Source organism: Bos taurus, chromosome 7, assembly GCF_002263795.3.
Source record: "Bos taurus isolate L1 Dominette 01449 registration number 42190680 breed Hereford chromosome 7, ARS-UCD2.0, whole genome shotgun sequence".
Classification (NCBI taxonomy): domain Eukaryota; kingdom Metazoa; phylum Chordata; class Mammalia; order Artiodactyla; family Bovidae; genus Bos; species Bos taurus.
Genome location: NC_037334.1, coordinates 61,567,605 through 61,586,570, shown reverse-complemented (window position 1 = coordinate 61,586,570; position 18,966 = coordinate 61,567,605). Strand labels below are relative to the sequence as shown.

The following is an 18,966-nucleotide window of genomic DNA, read 5'->3' as shown; positions in this document are numbered from 1 at the left end:
GAGCCAGGAGATAAAGACTGTGTCGCTCACTGTGGTGGCTGACACTGGAGATGGTAACTTCCAAGATGGTTACGTCTACTGAGCACTCACCACGTGCCAAGAGCTGTGCTGGGCATCGGGCCCTGCCCTGAGGGGCACGTAGTGGGGCGGAGATTGTGATGATGGCTTTGTTCCTGCACAGACACCGGAGCAGATGATTTCACCTGTTGCCTCCAGTGTGGCTGGAGCTCATCTCTGAACGGGGAGTGAGCAGCATAGGAAGCTGTGCTGGGAGGCTTCAAGCTCCGAGGCTTGAGCACTGGCACACTCCCTCGCTCTGCAAGGAATGTCTGCGGAGCCAGGCCTGCTCCAGGGGCCAGTGAGCCTTTGCAGTGCTCATATTAAATATTTGAGTTGGGGAAGAGACAGCCCATGGGCCCAATGTGACAGGGAATGTGTTGGAGCTCCCGGGTTCTGGGAAAGGCCCTGCGCTGGAAGCCAGACTGCACACCCGGGATGTTCTGTGTCCTTGGGCAGGCCGCACCTCTTACCAGGCTTCTGTTTGCCCAATAGCTAGACAAGGAGGCTGAGTCTGTGGTCACCAAGGTTCTTGCAGCTTGGGTGTTCTGTGATTCTGTGTCCTCTGGGCCTGAGGCAAGCTCCCCGTGTGAGGTGGGCCAGGGTGGCCCCTGCAGTTGGTAAGGAGAGGGGCAGGCTGGGTCGAGGGCTCTGACAGGAGCAGCCTCCTTCCCGCGCTCCCGGCCTGAGAGACAGGCAGTATGTCCCCATCTCACCTGAGGCTGCTCTGGCCAGCCAGCTTGCTGACCAGGTTTGAGGCCAAGCTTGAGCCTGGGGAAGAAGGGAAGGAGGACCTGGGGAATTGAGTGAGGCTTCTGGTAGGAGCCCTGCTGGGAGCTGGGACATGCGACTCCAGTTCCTTCATTGCTGAGGCTTGGTCTCCTCATGTATCAAATAGAAAGAAACTGGCCTTGCCTCCCCCAACCCCCAGGCTGTGAGGAGCAGATACAATAGTGCATGTGGGAGGATATAGGAAGTGGGACCTATGGTGTGTACCTACTATGCGCCAGGCTCTGGTCCAAGTGCCTCAGGCACATCATCTCATCCCGTAGTCATAACAACTCTGGGATGAGGGCATATTGTCTCCGTATGATGGATGGGAAAACAACCTGTGGCCCACGGCTGCGCAGCTGATAACGACCCAGGCTGGGATTCAGATGAAGGCTATCTGATACTGAAGCCTGGGTTCTTTACACCACTTGTTCAGCACTGAATGTATAAGAGGTGACAGCATCCCCATTTTACAGATGGGAAAGCTAGGGCACAGAACGTCACACACCTAATAAGAAAACTGATATCTACTCCTCTACCAGAAAGACAGCAGCTGTTTGTGGTGTTTCAGTGGCAGACAGGGGAGGCCAGGTGTCAGTAACTGGGATTCATTATGCCTGGAAAGTTCTAGAAAGCTCAGTGCCTGATTCTTGTAGGTATGCAAATAGCATAAAAACTCACCCAGACCCAAGGGATAAATAAGCCCTAAGCCCTTCCTTAGTGGCCTCAGTTTGGACCACAGGGGAACCTCTGGTGTTTGGCTGCTGGTGGTGATCATCACAGGTAACCTTGCTTGGATTCAGGTGGCAAAACAAGGTGATGGAGAAGGTGTATTTTGGAGTCAAGACTTGTGTTCAAATCAGACCTAGAGCCAGAACCATGCTTGCTCTCTGGAAGCAGAGGCTGCCAACTAAGACACAGGCTCTGCTCTTTGTAGTCGAGGGGACTTTCACACCCTTCCACCTTTCTGAGTCTCAGTTTCTTCTTCCACGAAACGGGCGTGATGACACCCAGGGACAGCGTGAGGACAACTGAGAATGTGAGGCCCTCGGGACGGGGGCTGGTGTGTGGTGAGGGCTCAGGACACGGTGGCTGGCGCCACATCTCCGTCACGATCACTATTATCTCTCTGTGTCCCCTCCTGCCTTACAGTGCGGAAACAAGAAATCATAAAAGTGACGGAGCAGCTGATTGAAGCCATAAGCAATGGAGATTTTGAGTCCTACACGTGAGTTGGCTGGGTGCATCCTGCATGTCCTGCCTGAATTAGGGGGCGCTGATGGCTAACGTTGGGGGGTCTTTGTCTCTGACCCTCATTCACTCACACTGCATGTGCCGTGAATCAGGCTGAACTCATTCAGTCTGGTGTGCCTTCAGACTTTATGGTCTCATTAAGCTTTTTGCTCACAGTACTTGTCTATATCTCAGTCCTGCTCCTCTTCCTGCTCCTATCTTGTTGTCTAGGAAGAACTCCAACAAAACTCTTTTCCTTCCCCAAGGAAAGAGGGGGTGGCTTCCACTGCAACACGAGCCTCCTCAGGAGATAAGCTGGGAAGGAGGGTAGGGAGGCAGGCCCTTCCTCAGTCCGACCATGTGGGCCTGGGCTACACTGGACTTCCTCTGACCTCAGATGGGCAGGAGCAGGCAGGAAACCAAACTTCAGTGAACAAGCGGGAGAAAAAGAACCGCAAAAAGCAATTCTGAGCCATCCAGGGATAAGGCAGAGTGCACAAAAATGGCATGATCGGAAACAAGTGGTATGAGACATTCCCTACACACCTAGGCCAGCCCTTGGAGAAGCGACCAGTGTACAAAGACTGGGCTGGAGCGCCCCTGGTGGCCATCTTCAGCCTTGCTGGTCTAGGCCAGGAGCGGACCTCAGTGGGCCCCCAGAAGAGCCAGGATTCTGGGCTGAGGCCTCAACGTCTTGGCCAGGGCTGACAAGGCCCGGGTCTGAAGACCCAACCTATGCTTTTTGGTGGACAAAAGCTATCTATCAACTAAGGGCAGAATGACCCTTGTCTGTTAGGTGAAGTAGGAATGACCTGGGTGGGCTTTGCTTCTTGGGCAGCTTGATCCTGGTTCCTGCTATATGCCCAGGAGTTGAAGTTTGTTTCTCAAAGGCTGGGCAGGCCAGGTGCATCCTGATCATGGGAGGGTTTCAGCAGCAGCGGGTGACAAAGCCCCGGCAATCTGCTGATTATTTCTGGAGAAACAAGGACCTTGGAAGGTGCAGGTGTGAGACGGAGGCCGCATGTACACGTGAGTGTGATGTACCTATGCACACGTAACGTGCACGTTTGTGACTGCGTGCATAAGGGGTGTGCATGGGTGTGTGTGCATGTGTGCCCCTGAGGGTTGCATAAAAACATGGAAATGCTCTCTTGAACAGATTTTGCATCTGGCCCTGGAAAGAATTAAGTCAGTGATGAGAGAGCCTGAGAGCGGCTCTGGGGACACAGCTATAGGGAGGGAGGGAAGGAGAGGTATCTCCTGTTGACCCCAAACCCCCCAAGTCTTCCACCTCTGCGATATCACTTCTTCTGTAGCGTAGGTTTTGACCCCTTGCTATGACCTCTGGGGCCTGTGGTGCTGAGTCTGACCCTGTGTCACCCTGGATAAGCCCCTTCGTCTCACTGAGCCTGTTTCCCTACATGTACAATGGAACTGGAGCAGATGGTTTCTGAGTCCCTTCAGAGGCCCAGAGACCTCCTGCAGAAGGGTTCCTTGGAGAGAGCGAGGTGGTGCTTAGTCTTCCAGATGGTCAGGCCTCAGAGCCCCGGCTTAAAGGACTCTGGATCTGGAAGGATCCTGGGAATCCCACGTGATCTGAGAACAACCCTGCTGGCCAATCCGTCAGGAGAACCTGAGGTTCTGAGAGGAGAAGCGAGTTGTCTGGAGTCACACAGACAGAGCGGTTAGGGCGGAACAAGGGCAGGGCGCCCTGCACTCACCACAGCTCCAGCTCACACGAGGCTGGGCCCTCCGCCATTGTCTTCAGCCCCTCCCCAGGTTGGGGTCTTTGTTTGTCCTGGGGTACTTCCTGTCCCTGGCTTCACTGTCATTGCCACAGGGGTCCCCGTTGTGTCATAGAAGATCTCAGAGATCTAGGGATGGGGGAGACAGTTTTTTCCTTCCTCCATCTGGCTATTAGGGGCTCCCAGAATGCAGACCTGAGTGTGAGCACTGAGCTAAAAATACACAGCAGAGGACCTGCTCAGCCACGCCCGGGCTCCTTCCTCCCAGGCGCCGGTTCTTGGGCTGCTACCTTCCTCATCTCACAGAAGAGGGAGCTGCGGCTCCCAGAGGACGCTGCTGCCTACAATAGGACACCTCCGTTTAATGCAGCAAAACGCACCCCTCCGGGGCCACACCTGCTGGTTAACAGAAGCCAATTCAAAGTGAAGGAAAAGGTCCCCCTGCCCAAGGAAGACAGATTAGGAAAGCCCCCTCTGGACAGATCTGCTGCCTGAGGTGGGGGGTGTGATGTAATTTGGAGAGTTGTGTACAGACTGAGTTACCCCCGCTGGCATCTTGGTATGGCCCTCTTGCTCAGAGACGTAAAGCCACTGCTGGGGGGCAGGGGGGCATGGTGGTCTCATGACATGTAAGCGGCAGAGCCATGGTTTGGACCCAGTAGCACCTGCCAGTCAGCAGCGTCCACACTGTCCCTGTCCCAGCCCTGTCCCCTCCGCAGCCTCACTGATCCTATGAGGTGGGTGCAGTCACTTTTGATTTCACAGGCTCACCTTCCTGGGGTCCAGGCCCCTGGAATTAGAGGGGGCACCTGAGAGGCCGCCCCAGCCCATCTTTCCTCTGACTTCCTCCCCCCAGGAAAATGTGTGACCCTGGGATGACGGCCTTCGAACCCGAGGCCCTGGGGAACCTGGTCGAGGGCCTGGACTTCCATCGATTCTATTTTGAAAACCGTGAGCAATCCCTTCCCTCTGGGCTGCCTGTTGTCTGCTCTGTTCGGTGTCCTGCCAGATGGCACAGCAGGGTGACGGGCAGGGCTCCCGGGGCGGCTCCGGAGCCAGTGAAGAGGAAGGGCCCGTGTGGACAGGGCTTGGTACCGCCTTGGTTCTCTCTCCTAAGCCTGGTCCGTCCAACTGCTGTGGCTGCGGATGGGGACCTTGGATCAGTGTGACAAGCCCTCCCAGCCCTCGCCTGCCCATGACCCTGGGAGAGCCTGGGGAAGACCTTTATTCCCTTTCTACAGATAAGGGAGCCCCCCAGGGGCACACCCCCAAGTTACAGTCACCTGAATGCCTGCGGCCACCCCAGCTGACCAGCTGGTTGCAAACTGGCATGTAGGTTGCTGTCCTGCAGGTGCCCCAATGAGTGGGCATGGAAATGTACTCTTGGGGGAGAAAAGGGGACCAAGCTCACACTGCTGTGCCTGCCTGTCTGTCTAGGTCTCTGTCCGCATGTCTGTCCTTCCCGGGCCTCTCTTTGCAGGAGAGACCCTGGCAGCTTTGCACCCCAGGGCTGTCAGGGGGCTGAGGCTGGGCCTGACCTAGGGCGCTTTCTGCCTGCGTCTGTCTCGCCTTGGCCAGGGGTCAGACAGGGATAAACCAATGCACTCGCAGGTTAGACTCGTGCAGCTTAGGACCCGGAGGGAGGCCCTGAGAAGAGGCACGGCCAAGGTCCCCCAGAGGGGAGGCACTGAGGCAACGCTCTGGGATTCCCTGTGCTTGTGGGCACCCACTGAAACAGCGCTGGTTCACACAGTGGGCAAGTTGGTCCCTTTCTAAATTCTCTTTCAACACATCTGGCTCTGCCAAGAGGAAAGGCTCAGTGTAATGTCAGTCTCTCTACCGACTTTCTAACTCACCTCTTTATCGAAAAGAGAGCGGTCTCAGGCCCAGGTGCCTTGCAGGAAAGAGCGTGGAGCTAGGATTATATAATTTGATTTCATTTCCATTGGGCTTATTAAAAGTGTATTCTGTAAGACTGGTTATTCATTAATGATTGTTTTAGAAAGTCGTCTTAAAATAACTGTATCTACATTAATAAAGTGAACTGACTTAAGGAAATATTTCATAAAGTAAGTATGTGCACATGCTAAGTCGCTTCAGTCGTGTCCGACTCTCCGCGACCCCTCGGACTGAAGCCCACCAGGCCCCTCTGTTTATGGGATTCTCCAGGCAAGAATACTAGAGTGGGGTGCCATAAAGTAAGTATAGGTAGATGGTAAAAATAAAGGTAGTACTTAAGCAACTGAAATTGGCTCTAGTCCAACTCTTCATTGTACAGAGGGGAAACTGAGGTTCAGAGAGAGGAAGCGACTTGTCCAAAGGACCCAGAATGTTGGTGACAGAACCCGGTCCCGACTGCCTCCAGCGCCTCCTCCCTTCCCCGTGCTATCCCCTCACCTGGGCACCAGAGCTGGGCGCTCCTCTCCTGTCTGCACACAGACTGATGGAATCTTGCAGAGTACAAGGGCTTAAGAGCATCCCCAAAAAGCTGTGAAGAAGGAAAGAAGGAAGTTACATTTTCTTTGACAAATCAGACTCTGCTTTTCCAAGGCTAGCAACAGAGGTAGAGTGTGAAGAGAGGTGGCTGGACCCCACAGTCAGTCCCGCTCACCCCGGAGCTCCCCAGCTGATCACCAGGGGCACCTCTCTACTGGTCTGTCCTCTGGGGGGGTGCTGGTTCCCCACAATGAACACCACAATCCCCACAGAGCAGAGATCAGGCTGAGCTGGCTTTTAAGACTCAGGGATGCAAAAGGAGGAGGAGACGCGGAAGGCTGTGTAAGCCCTTGGCCTAAACTCTGGCAGTGAGTCCCATCATAACACTGGCTCCCTGGACTCTGGGCTTGAACACCTGATCACATCAAAGGATTGAAAAGAGCAAGACACAAGGTAACTGCCTGCCCCGGTGCAAGTCTCACCCTCCTGCCTGCTTTTTCCTGCTGGAGGACCTGGCCCTTTCTCCCATGCTATCCATGAGGGTAGATGTTGGGAGCCTAGGATCCATTCAAGAGATGCCACGTTAGGGTGACCATTGCTTTACAAATGACTCTCAGGACCCCAACCCTGGCAGACAGCAGTAAGGCCCAGTGCCCTCAACGGTGCTAAATTCTATCTCTTTGGGGATCGTTCTAGATTGTCCTAATTCAGTCCCACCTGGAGACTGACTTCTTTAGGTTCTACTGCATTTCTTTCAGAGACTGGCCCAGCTTTGGACAAGTCCAGTTGCTTCTCTGGACCTCAGTTTCCAGATCTACTAAATGGATGCATTGAACTAAACAGTGTTGAGAGCCTCCAGCCCCGAAATGCTGTTGAGGATGCTCACAGAGGCCTTCTTGCATTTTGTGGGAGGGCCAAAAGGTGACCTGGGATCTCTGAGGTCCCTCCAAAGCTTATAGTGCAAAAGCTCTTCACTCTTGCTATACAAAAGCCCAGAATTGTAAAAGCCTCTTAGTCTACATATCTAAGACTCAGTGATTTGGGGTCATTTATCCAAAACCTGGGTATAATGTGAGAATAATATTTAGGTGCAGATACTATTCGGTGCTTTCTGAAGTTGTGAAAAACAATTTTTTTTTACATTTTTCAGGAAATCAGTGGCTCACAAACCTGGCTGGGCATCAGAATCAAAGGATGGGGGAGGGGAGGGAGCTTTTTTAATATGACAGATTCCTGAACTGGCATCTCCAAGGGCGGGACTGGGCAATCTATATTTTGAATGAGCTCTCCTGTGGGATTTGGGCACGCTTGGGCTACACTGAGGGAAGGTGTGAGGGTTCCGCTGAAGCCCAAGGTCCTGGTGACCCCTGTCCAGCCCCTCCCGAGGTGACTGTCTTCGTGTGTTTCGTTTTCTATCTTGCTGAGAAAAAGTGAGAGTTCCTAGAACCAAGACGGTGATGATGATGATGGTAATAATTGTGGCTCACATATTACACAGAGAGGGCTGGTTTTGTCAGTTCTATCATGATTATAAGAGCTGTGCCTTTCCCCCTAATTCTGGAAAGCTCCACGACCACATCCCATGGCCACCAGTACCATCCCTACAATTCCAAGAGTCTACAGTTTTAATGTTCTTCAAGTTTCCATAATTCTATATGTTGAGAATAGAGGTGGCTAATGAGGTGCCCATAAGGCATATCTGACTACACATGTTTCATATAGTCTGCATGATGTTTTAAATTTGAAAGCAATAATTAAAACTGAGGCATTGACATAGAAATCCAGATTTCTAGATTCTCTTGAAAAGTGAGGTATGGCAACACAAGTCCCACTTACATAGCAAACGCCAAGGAAGCTGCGCACAGGGCGCCTCCTCAGAAGGGACATGGCGCACTGTTCACCACTCACTACTCCCTGTTGTCCCCTCACCCAGAGACACAGGGTCCGCAGTCATCAGCATCTCGTACCCAGTTCAGCCCCCTCGTGTACTCTCCTGGCCTCTCTGGGGATCTGGGTTGAGACTCTGGTCTAAGCTCACCTGACACTACATTCACCTGTATGTCTGAGATACCGTGATTCTCAAATTCCATTCCCCTGCGTTTGAAGAATTCACCTTGTCGTGAAGTCCACTGTACCTCCGCTGGGGTCTGATCTAGTCATCTACGAGCTGTGCCCTGACTCCCAGGTAGCTGAGCCCTGTCGCAGAGACCCACTGCTCTGGAAATGAGGCAGGCAGAGGTGCTCTGCTGAGGCGGTTGCTGAGAAGCGGGGAAGGGAAGGAAGTGAGACGAGGCCCCCAGGTGCAACTCCTCCGCCCCTCCCGTCCCCACCTGCAGTGTGGTCCCGGAACAGCAAGCCTGTGCACACCACCATCCTGAACCCCCACATCCACCTGATGGGTGACGAGTCGGCCTGCATCGCCTACATCCGCATCACGCAGTACCTGGACGCCGGCGGCATCCCCCGCACGGCCCAGTCGGAAGAGACCCGCGTCTGGCACCGCCGGGATGGCAAATGGCAGATCGTCCACTTCCACAGATCCGGGGCGCCTTCCGTCCTGCCGCAGTAAGAGCCCCTCCTTCCGACGATCTAAAAGAACGGGGTGGTGTCGGTCTGGAGTTGGTACACGCTGGACGGGCCCTGAGCCAGGGGTGGGAAGACCACTGGGAGAACAGGCCTGTGGGTCCCAGGGGGTGGGGGGAGGAGACGCAGGTGGGACCCACTGGAGGCAACTTGAACTCCATCCAAGGAGGTGGGCATGGTGCCTGAGAAGCACCCACGTTACCCACTGCATCAACCATGTCTTGCAGCTGAAGGACCAGGCTGGAGGCGCTGTACTGCAGAGATCCACTCTTTGTCCATGGAATGTGGCTGCTGGTTCTCCCACTTGGATTTTGCTGGAATTCTCCCAACCACATCATCCCACCACCACCACTATCACGTCACCTTCATACCTGTGTCAAGAAAACCTGTCCGTTCGTAAAAGCCATCATGACTTCAGAGCAGATGGCCACATGTCCCCACCTGCACCTGTCACTCTTGCTCTCTGTCCCCTGCCAGGGTGGGGCTTCCTCAGGCCCAGGTGCCCTGGGTGCTGGCCCCAAGGACCCCCCTCCCAGCTGTCATTGGCCTGGTCTTGCCTTGGCTGGAGGCCACGGTCCCAGCTGTGTGTTCACCCAGGGGCTGGGGAGGAGGGGCAGAGCCAGGAGGAACATGACATCCGCCAGAACCCCCTCCCTGATCTCCCCTCTTCTGGGGTCCTTGGGGAAGGGCAGAACAGCCAGCCCCCTGCACCAACCTCCCCCATGGGAGAGGGCAAAGGAGGAGCAAGATGTCAGGAGCCTGCTGCCTCAGACCACCGTCCTAACTCCTCTCCCACCCTGTCCTGCCCTCTTGTTCTCGACCCTCCTCCCTTGGTGTGGGGGGCTCGATCCTCTCAGGGTGCCCCCACTTCTTCCTTTCTTCCTTCTGCCGATGTTTACTTCCAACATGAGCTGCCCATTCCACCCATCCATCCGGCCTGGAGAATTCCAGCTTCATCATATCCGAAGGGGAGAATCTGATTGCTTTTTGAGGGCAAAAGAAAACAACCGTTAGGTATCGCTTCTACTTGGACCGCATGCCTTTTTATAGCCAAACTTCTGTGTGTTTCGTAAGTGGATTTTGCGTTAATGGATATTTATGTAATAACTAGACCTCTCAAATTATTGTGAGAAGGTTTGGGTTGGGAAGGGAGGTGGGAAGAGGGGTGAGGGGTAGTTTTTTTTTTTTTTTCCTGTTCTAGGTCTTTTTTTTTTTTGGTCATCTCTGAGATGGACTTTGTCACTTGTGGGTTATCTGGGGCTGAGGTGGACTCAGCCTGACAGGGAAGGATCTCTGACATTTCAGTCCCCAGTTTCCCTTGGGGACTGGAGAAGCATCGGATGTTAGTGCTGATGAAGAAATAGCAAATCTGGGCAGAGAGAGTGGGGGAGGTTATCAGGCTGGCAGTATCTGGACTTTATCTTGCTTGCCTCCCAAACTGAGATCCTTTCTGCCATGCTGCCCAGGATTTCATTACATCTGTGCACCACCCTCAGCGCGCCCCCATCCATCTCTGGGGGGTTCACGAGCATGTGTCTTCATGCGGGTCCAAAAAGAACACTGGGAGTTCTCCTCTTCACACCTCCTCCTGCGGCTGTGGTTTGCATCTCTCTTTTCCTTTCTCTTTCCCTCTTCCCTTGGGATTGACTCTGATGTGGAATGCCTTGGCACATCCACCTGGATCTACTGTCTGCACTGTTTTCTTTGCATGACTTTATATGCAGTAAGTATGTTGAAACAAAAAAAAAAAAAAGAAGAAGAAGAAATAACACTCAGCAAAACCAATCTACATGTTTTGGACAAAAAAAGAAATAGAGGTTGTATTCTCAGTGTCCGACTCGGAATTATGTTGCTGCCTCTCTGTGCTTTTGGCCTCTGTGTGGCCGTGTTTTGCCAGCATGAGATACTGTCCCCTCTGGAGGATTTTAGGGGAGGAAGAGCCACATCTCCAAAGATTTGGAGGAATCTCTGATCCCTCCAAACCTCTGGGGTATACTGGGTGTTGAGTGGAGCAGGACTGATGGGATGTGACCCAGTATTTCCTGAGTGTTCCCTGATCATGAGCTGTCTGCTGGGCCCATTGTCTTGCACTCTTGCCCCCGGGACAGGTGAGGCAGGCTGGGCAGGGGCCGCAGGCCAGGAGAGAGGCTACCCAGCCCTCCTGGTCTCCAAACTGGTTGATCACTGGCCTCTCTCCTTGGCAGAGACCCTGCTGCCGAGGCCCAGGGCAGGCACTTGGTCTGTCCCAGGTCCAGAGGGCTTCCCAGTAAGGCCCAGTGATCCCAGTGTCCCAGCAGCATAACTGCCTGCCTCCCTTGCGAGCTGCCAGCTCCCACAGCCGTCCCCAAGCCAAAGGTGAGGGATTGCTGCCATTACCAAGGCAAAGTCTGGTCCTTTTTTCAGCCTCAGTTTCCCCCTCCATTAAAAGGATTAAATATTGCTGCCCAGCCTATGTTACAGGGCTGATGAGGGGTCAGAAAGAACACTGGGGTGAAGACAGCACTGAATACACCCATGAGAATCGACAGGGTGAGTCCCTGGCTGGATTCCTGTTCTTTTCTGGGCCGGCCAGTCCCCCTTCTCTCCCCCAACTGCCCCTCAGCCCCCTCTTTGTGCCTGTCCTCTGCTTATCAGTGGAGGACTGTGGGGGAAAGAGCCACGTTTGGGGGGTTATTAGGATTTCATTCCCAGCTCTGACCAGACTTGCTGTGTGACCTTGGGAAAGTTCTTTCCCTGCTCACCCCTTGGTTCCCCACCAGAGGGAGCTGAGCTGGAGGACACCAGCGTCCTGCCTTTTGTCTGCTGACACACCTCCTGTCCACTGTGCCCCTCTCTGGATGCCAGAGAAGTGGAGGTTGGTCCCTACCCCACGTTGAGATGGCTGCACTGCGAAGGCCACGCCTGTGAGTGTGCAGCCAGCTGGTGTGGACCACAGGGCACGGCGTGATCCTGAGACAGCAGGCAGGGAGACTGGCAGACAAAGTGGCCCAGAGCCCAATACCACCAGACAGTCAAACATCCTGTAGATGCAAAAAAATCCAGACCTAAGACAAGTCCTAGGCTCCAGCATGCAAACACATTCACGGGAAAGCATTCTCCCGTGTGTGCGCCCAGCAAGCGCTGATCCTGACCCCTGGCCTCCAGTCTCCCTTCAAGAGGAGACCCTTTAGGGGATGTATTTGCCAGACTCCCCGTGCTGGTATCTTTGTTACTATTTGTTTGGGGGTTTGTTTCAGTTCTTTTTTAAAATATGTGGCTGTGAACTTGAATGACCACTGCTCAAACTTTCTGCTATTGTGGGGTTGGGGGGAAGAAGGGGTGTCTGTTTTATTCTTGGTGTTTTCAGTGCAATAAATAGCTACCAACTTCTGTGCATTTGCTGTCTCTCTGTCTTGGTCAAGCAGAGCACTGGGGGAGTATGTCTGTTTCCTGCTCTAGTTCCTCTTGGTTGCAAAATAAAGACCCAGGTCTTTATTCTAATTGGACTAACTTGGTCACAAGCTCAAGGTTGAGCCAATCACTATGGGATTATGCCTGGACCTGTGTGTCCTAGCCTTAGAGCCAGGGATGGGGCTGGGGTGCCCTTAACAAGAGCAATGCGTTGCCACCAATGGCCAACAGAAAGTCTTCCTTAGGGACCTGGGGCAAGGCTCTTCTCCTCCGGGCCTTGGTTTCCTTGTACAGTGAAGAAGTTGTTCCAGAAGTCCCTTCCTACCCAATATTTTTCCTCTGCCCAACCTCACAGACAAGGCCCCAGGCTCCAGAGGCCTTGAGAGGGGGAGGGAGAGGAAGGGTCTCTTTACCCACAGACTATATATGAACCTAGCATCTAGGGCAGAGGCCTTGGGGCTGGAGAAAGGAGTGGAGGAAAGGCTCCACTGGGGGAAGGGAGGCCACTACCACATTAGAGGCTAGTTGGTTCCCTGACCCCAAGTTGGTTAGGCTGACCCAGGGTGGTGATGTAGAGGTTTTGGCCCCCTCAGGCCATGACAGGGTGATCAACCATTCATTGCTGACATGAATTTTCAGTACAAAACCCAACAGTCTCATGCAAAACAGATGAGTTGCTCACTGTAAGTCATGCCCCCACCTAAGAGATGTAAGTTGAAAAAAAAAGCACAGTGTTTGAGAGTTGCAAGGTAAGTTTTATTTGGCAGCAAAATGAAGACAATATCCAAGGAGACAACATTTCAGATAGCTCTGAGAAACTGCTCCAAAGTAGTAGAGGGGGAAATCAGTAAATACGTGATTCTGGTGAAGGGGGAGTACATGCAATCAAGCACATATTTTTTGCAGAAGGTTTCTGCTAGTCACGAGGAACAGTTGTCACCATGAAGGATTTTGGTGCTCTTCTAGACAAGAGGAGATACAAGAATCCGGCTCATAAAATCAGCAACTAAAAATATCTAACAATCTGAAGACTTGTTCTGCCAGTTTTTCCCAGAGCACAAAGTTCCTAATTTCTGGTCTCCACCCTAAACTCCTTTCAAGGAGTATTAAAAATCAGCAGCTGCAGCAGCACATGATTTAATCCTTGTAGAGCTAGATCGTGAGTGCTGACGGCAAGTGCCAATTTGTATTTGATGAAGGCCTGATTCCACAGGGCCAGGGGCGGGGTTGGGGGGGGTGACTTCTAGAGCCAACCGTCCTCTCCAGACCATGCTCTGGGTGCCTGGGCTTCAGAATTCCCGCACCAGCTGCTTTCTGGGTCTATCCCAGCTGCTGGCATGTGAGATGGCCAGAGGGCATTTCTACAGGGCATATGCGAGGAGCTTGGCAGTAAGGCTGAAAATGGCAAGGAGGTGTGAAGCAGAGGGATCCAGGCCCTTCACTTGCACTCTTGTCTTGGAGCCTGGCACGTCAGCGCCAGGACGGCTTGGACCTGAGCCTTCAGGTGCCCTGGATCTCCCTCCTGGGCTGCAGGAAGGACTTGAGAACTTGAGTTGCCATTGCAGACACTCGCCAGCAGGTGGCAGCACAGGAGCAGATTACAGGAGGTCCAGAGTTGTGTGAGTCTATGAAGCTCTGGGAGCTCCAGGTAAACCTCGAGGTATCCTTTACCTCACAGTGCCAGCTCCACTTGAAGCGCTATTATTATCTACAAGAACATGATCTTTTACAGTTCACAGGGTGCTTTCACACCTCTTGCCCTAGTTGGAACAGTCCTATTTTGAAGATGAAGAAAACAAGACTCAGAGGCAAAGAGGCTTCTTGCAAGACAGAAAGTCAGGACTAACACAAGCAGAGCTCCAGGGCCCTGGTCTGTGTTTCCCCTGGGATTCTCAAGGACCTACCACACCCCCTCCCCGCCCTGCCCCTTCTCTTTAACCGTTATCCACTCGAGCTGGTGCCTCTTAGTTGTTTACATCTGTAGTCTCCACCTCCTCACTGCCCGTTTACTCCAGAACTCACTGCAGAGGACTGGATTTCTTTTTATTCCTTGCTCAGCGCATAGCAACATTTCTCCTTCCTTGGGGACACAGCTGCTGTACCTTCTCCGGGAAGCCCCACCTCCTTCCCAGCATGCACTGCGTTAGGTCCCGCCACAGGCGCCACAGTTTCTACCCACTCCCAGAGTGCACTGCGTTAGGTCCACATGTAGGCTCCACAGCCTCCTCTACCTACCTCACCAGAGCTCACTGATTTGAAGTCACCTGAGCAAGTGTCCACAAAACCGTGAGCTCCTTGAAGGCAGTCAACACCTTGTCCATGTTCTGGATGCACGCAACAGGTATCATCATCCTTGCCGAGGGTAGACCCCTGACAAATGTGTGCTGCCAAAATTGTTCACACCTGACCTCCTTTATATGTGCTCTCTCACGACCCTCGGTTCACCTCTCTGTGGGGCACTACAATTCTCTGCATTCCACAAATAAGGAAACTGTGGTGCCGAAAGTGAAGACACTGGCCCAAAATGGCCCGGGGAGAGAAGGAGGTGAGATTCAGAATCAGAACCACTCTGAACACCTGCTAGGGCATGCAGCAGCCGGACTGGGCTCCAGGAAGGAGGCAGAGATGAGCTAGCTTGTCTCCTGTCCCCATCCCAGAGAGTGAGAACCAGCACTCAGGGCAGACTAGGGTGACAGCTGGACCTGGTAGCAAGGTTTCAGGAGCCAGAATAAGAGGCAAGAGAGGGTGGTAGCACCTGGGAGTTCTGGGAGGATTTGTATGGACGCTTAGCAAGTTGAGATGTGGGGGAAGCGTGCAGGCAAGAGCTGGGCTGAGAGCTCTGACCGGTGGGTCGTTTAGGGGTTAGGGGAGAAGGGGCCCAGAAGTGTAAGAAGGCTGCGAGTGCCCCTGAATCTACCGTGCTGCTTGCGTGCTAAGTTGCTTCAGTTGTGTCCAACTCTTTTCGACCCTATTGACTATAGTCTGCCAGGCTCCTCTGTCTATGGGATTCTCCAGGCAAGAATACTGGAGCGGGTTGCCATGCCCTCCTCCAGGGTATCTTCCCCACCCAGGGATCGAACTTGCATCTCTTATATCTCCTGCATTGGCAAATGAGTTCTTTACTACTAGCGCCACCTGGGAAGCCCCCTATCGTGCTGGGGGCATGCCTTTCCAGGGCATGGGTGGGTCTCCAGCAATGGAGAAGGCCTTCCCTAAACCAGGTCCATAGTAAATCTTTGAGGGAACATCCCCCAGCCGGTGCTGGGAGTGTTTGCAGAGGGCAAGGCGGGGCAGGTCCAGTCCTGTGGGAATGTCCCCCCACTACGTCCTTCCTCCTGGGATGAGCCCCACCCTACCTCCTCCACCTGGGCCTGCCAAGGTCTCCATGGCCACTTCCCTCTGGGCAGCCATCCCTTCCAGGGCCCTGGGCCACAGCAGGCAGGGAATGGAGTTATCTAGGAGTGGACTATAGCTTCCCTCAGGAAAAAGGGATGGATTATCATCACTGTATGGCCTTGGGTGAGTTACTTTCCCTCTCTGGACCTCAGTTTCCTCATTATTGCAACTATGGGGGTAAACCTGTGGCCCCCAAATATGGAAACTGGGCTGGCTGCTCAGAGTCACCCAGGAAGTTTGCTAAAAATACAGATATTCTAGGCTCCACCCTCAGGGATTAGGACACATTAGGACTGGGCCGGGCTCCAGACCACTGTTGTTTTCGTAAGGATCTAGTTTGGGAATTCTGTATCGAGCACCCCCCTTCCTTGGTTCCCACAGTCATACTGGGATTCAGTTATCGGCAGGCCCCACCCAGCCTTCCTGCTTCCCCATCCTGCTCCCCTGACTCAGCTAGATCAATATTGACCATCGGCCCCTCCCCTGCCTCTGACTTCTGTCACCCCAACCCCTGAAACTCTCTGAGACCCTGACCCTGGGGCAGCAGAGTCATGGTCAAAGCAAGGCTTTTGGCCCAGAGGACCTGTCCCACTCCCTGATCCCAATCCAACATCCCCCACCTCCAACTGGTTTCGCAGGACGTACCAGCTCACTGAAGAAATCATCAGGGCTCCTACTCATGAAGTCCATCCTGCAAGTGAGGACAACCCCTGAATCTGGCTCCAAAGAGGTGGTGCTCCCCACATAGCTCTCCATAGCATGGTCACTGACAAAAGGCTGAATTGAGCAGGCAAAGGCACAGAACTCCCTTCTGCCCACGGCTCTCCCTCCAGTCACCTTTGTGGAGCACAATGAGCTTTTTGTCCAACCCATTCATCTTACTGATGGGGTCACTGGCCTACCCTCCAAGGAACTTGCCATGGAGCTGGAAGGCGCAAGCCCTGAGCCTGCATCTTGGCCCTTCTCTGGCTCCAAGCACAACACCCCAACTCTGTTTCTTTATCTGGACAGCAAGTTCCTGAGAACCATCCCACCTGGAGAATTTCTACATGCCATGTTTTATGTGAAGCACTCTAATCATTTTTTTAAGCTATGCATCAAGCAGCTATATTATCTCATTTAATTTCCTGTTATTCTCCCCATCTGAGTCTGAGGACATCTGGGTTCAGAGAGGGAAAGTTGATTCAGCTGGTCACACAGTCAGTGAGCAATGGAGTCGAGATTGGACTCTGGCCAGCAGATGTTGGGTCCTCCTGGGCTGCTACCCACTTCAATTCTCAAAGGGATACAACTCACAGATGTGGTGGACTTTAGTGGGAAAAGGCTTCCCTCACCCCCTGCCCACACCTCACAAATGAAAAGTAATCCTGGATGGGGCTGCTGGGAGGAGGTCTCCATGTGGCCAGAAGGGGCGGGCTGCTGCTGTGTCCTGGGGGAGAAGGTCAGGCAGCAGGAAGTCAGGCGGACAGGGAGCAGGGTGCTGACCGTAGCTCTGCAGGCGGGAGGCTGCTCTGGACGCCCTTCCAGGGCAAGACCAGCGTCAGCGAGGCCTCAGGCCTCAGAGGGAGCGGTCTGGAGCTCAAGGAGCCAAACTTTCCATGAGCCATTAGCAAAAAATGAGCCTGGAGAACAGTGTCCACCGCAGACCCAGAGACTCAGCAACCCTGGGTCACGTGGAATTCAGAGGGGCTGGGACTGTCTTAACTCTTCCCTGGCTGTCCCCAGAGCCACCAAGAAACTGCTTTCAGATTGATGCTACGCCCATCGTGGAAAGCTGTGAAGTGGCAGTGTGGGTCCCCCAGGCCACACAGCCAAGACAGGCAAAGCTGGAAATGACCCCACGCCTACATGGCTGAGCAGTGCACCCATTCCTCCCATAGTGCCCTGCTGCTGCCCCAAGCACTCGGCTCCAAGGAGTGTGAAAAACAAAAAAAGAGTCTTCATAAGTCCATGAAATGATTTGTCTCAAAAGACCATGAGTTGCCCTGTGCAGGCTGGCCTGGGCTGTCAGAGCTCGTTGGAAATAGGGCTGAGTCAGCCCCCATGAAGACTCCAGGAGTCCATACCTGGGTGCTGAAAAGTGTATAGAGGTGGGCCCTAAAAGGATGGGCAGGATTCCAATGGGTAGATGGAGGAGGCACTAGGTCAGGGAGCCTGGACCTACAGAGGGAACCATGCAGAGATGAACTTGGCTGGGGTGGTGAAGGGGAATGCACGGGGAAGGCCTACTGAGGATCAAACACCAAGATAACCAGTGTGAGCCCCAGTGTTACCTGTTGACCCTCACTTGACCTTGGGAATATGGCTGCTCTAATGTGTGGCCAGAAGCCTCTCTCTCCTCTGCCCCACCCCCACCCCCATTTGCTCTCACAGATGATAGGCTGGAAGTCACTGCATTTGGTCCAGGGCCCCATCTCAGTGCCTCCTGGCATTGCTCAAGGAAACACCTTTTCTGAGGAGTCCCAGAATAGGAATGGAGGGCCCCAGGCCACCTTCCACCACATCCCAGCCGGGCATATTCATTGCCTCCCAGAACCCTCCACCAGCCTCCCAAGGTCAGGGGTCCATATAGACACAAAGATCAACTAAGACAGGAAGCAGAGCGCTGAGTAGGTGTGGGGTGCCCTGGGTGGGGCTGCACTCTAGGTCATTCTCACTGGGGATTCTCAGGCAAGCCCTGCCTCTCTGACTGCTCAGCCCCTAAGTCTGCCAAGCTGTTGGCCTGCATTGAAGGCCAACAGAAGGCCTTAATTGAGCCTTGCTGCTTTATACCTTCTGAATCATTTTTAGAAATGGGACATACTTTGTAAAACTCCAGATTTCCTTCTTCTCTTAAAAATCCAGAATATCTGGCAACCCAGGCCCACACTTCTGAGGGGTACCTGCTCCTTTAGAGAAACAGACCTTCTTTCCCAGCTCACCACAATCTGCACCAGTCCCTCTTGTCTCTCTAATACTCACTAAGGGTCAGCTGCCACTTACTCTCCCACTCACACCTACAGCTTTGCTCGCCCAGGTTCCCTGCCCAAGTCCCTGTAGGCACTTGGGTTTGGCACCTGCTGGGACACTCTAGAATTCCAGGCTAGGGTTCTACTCCAGACAGGGCTGATGTCTCCTCTCAAGTGAGCACTGTGCTGTCAAGGTTTCCTCCAGCTGTGGGTCCCTGATCCCTAATCAACTCCCACTGCAATCAGGGCCTAACTGGCATCTGGTATAAGGCAGGGAGATATGAAGTCAATATGGGGACCAGGATGGGAGTACTGGGGACATGGTGTGGGCAGCAGAGGGAGCAGAAGTGTGGCACGGCAGGGAAGGCTGTGGGAGCAATGGAAATGGGAAAAGCAGGAAAGATTGG

The 18,966-nt window shown here is 53.5% G+C and overlaps 1 protein-coding gene across 3 annotated transcripts in view; it reads left to right on the top strand.

Moving 5' to 3' along the window:
• The window catches only part of CAMK2A (calcium/calmodulin dependent protein kinase II alpha), a 65,824-nt gene extending 53,624 nt beyond the window's left edge, over positions 1-12,200 (top strand). Inside the window, exons 16-19 of one of the 3 annotated variants that reach the window (XM_005209593.3) lie at positions 1,981-2,056; positions 4,663-4,757; positions 8,579-8,807; positions 9,053-12,200. In XM_005209593.3, coding sequence (XP_005209650.1) covers positions 1,981-2,056; positions 4,663-4,757; positions 8,579-8,807; positions 9,053-9,056 — 404 coding nt within the window. In that variant the 3' untranslated portion in view covers positions 9,057-12,200. 3 annotated transcript variants of the gene reach the window in all.
• Positions 12,201-18,966: the final 6,766 nt, after the last annotated feature.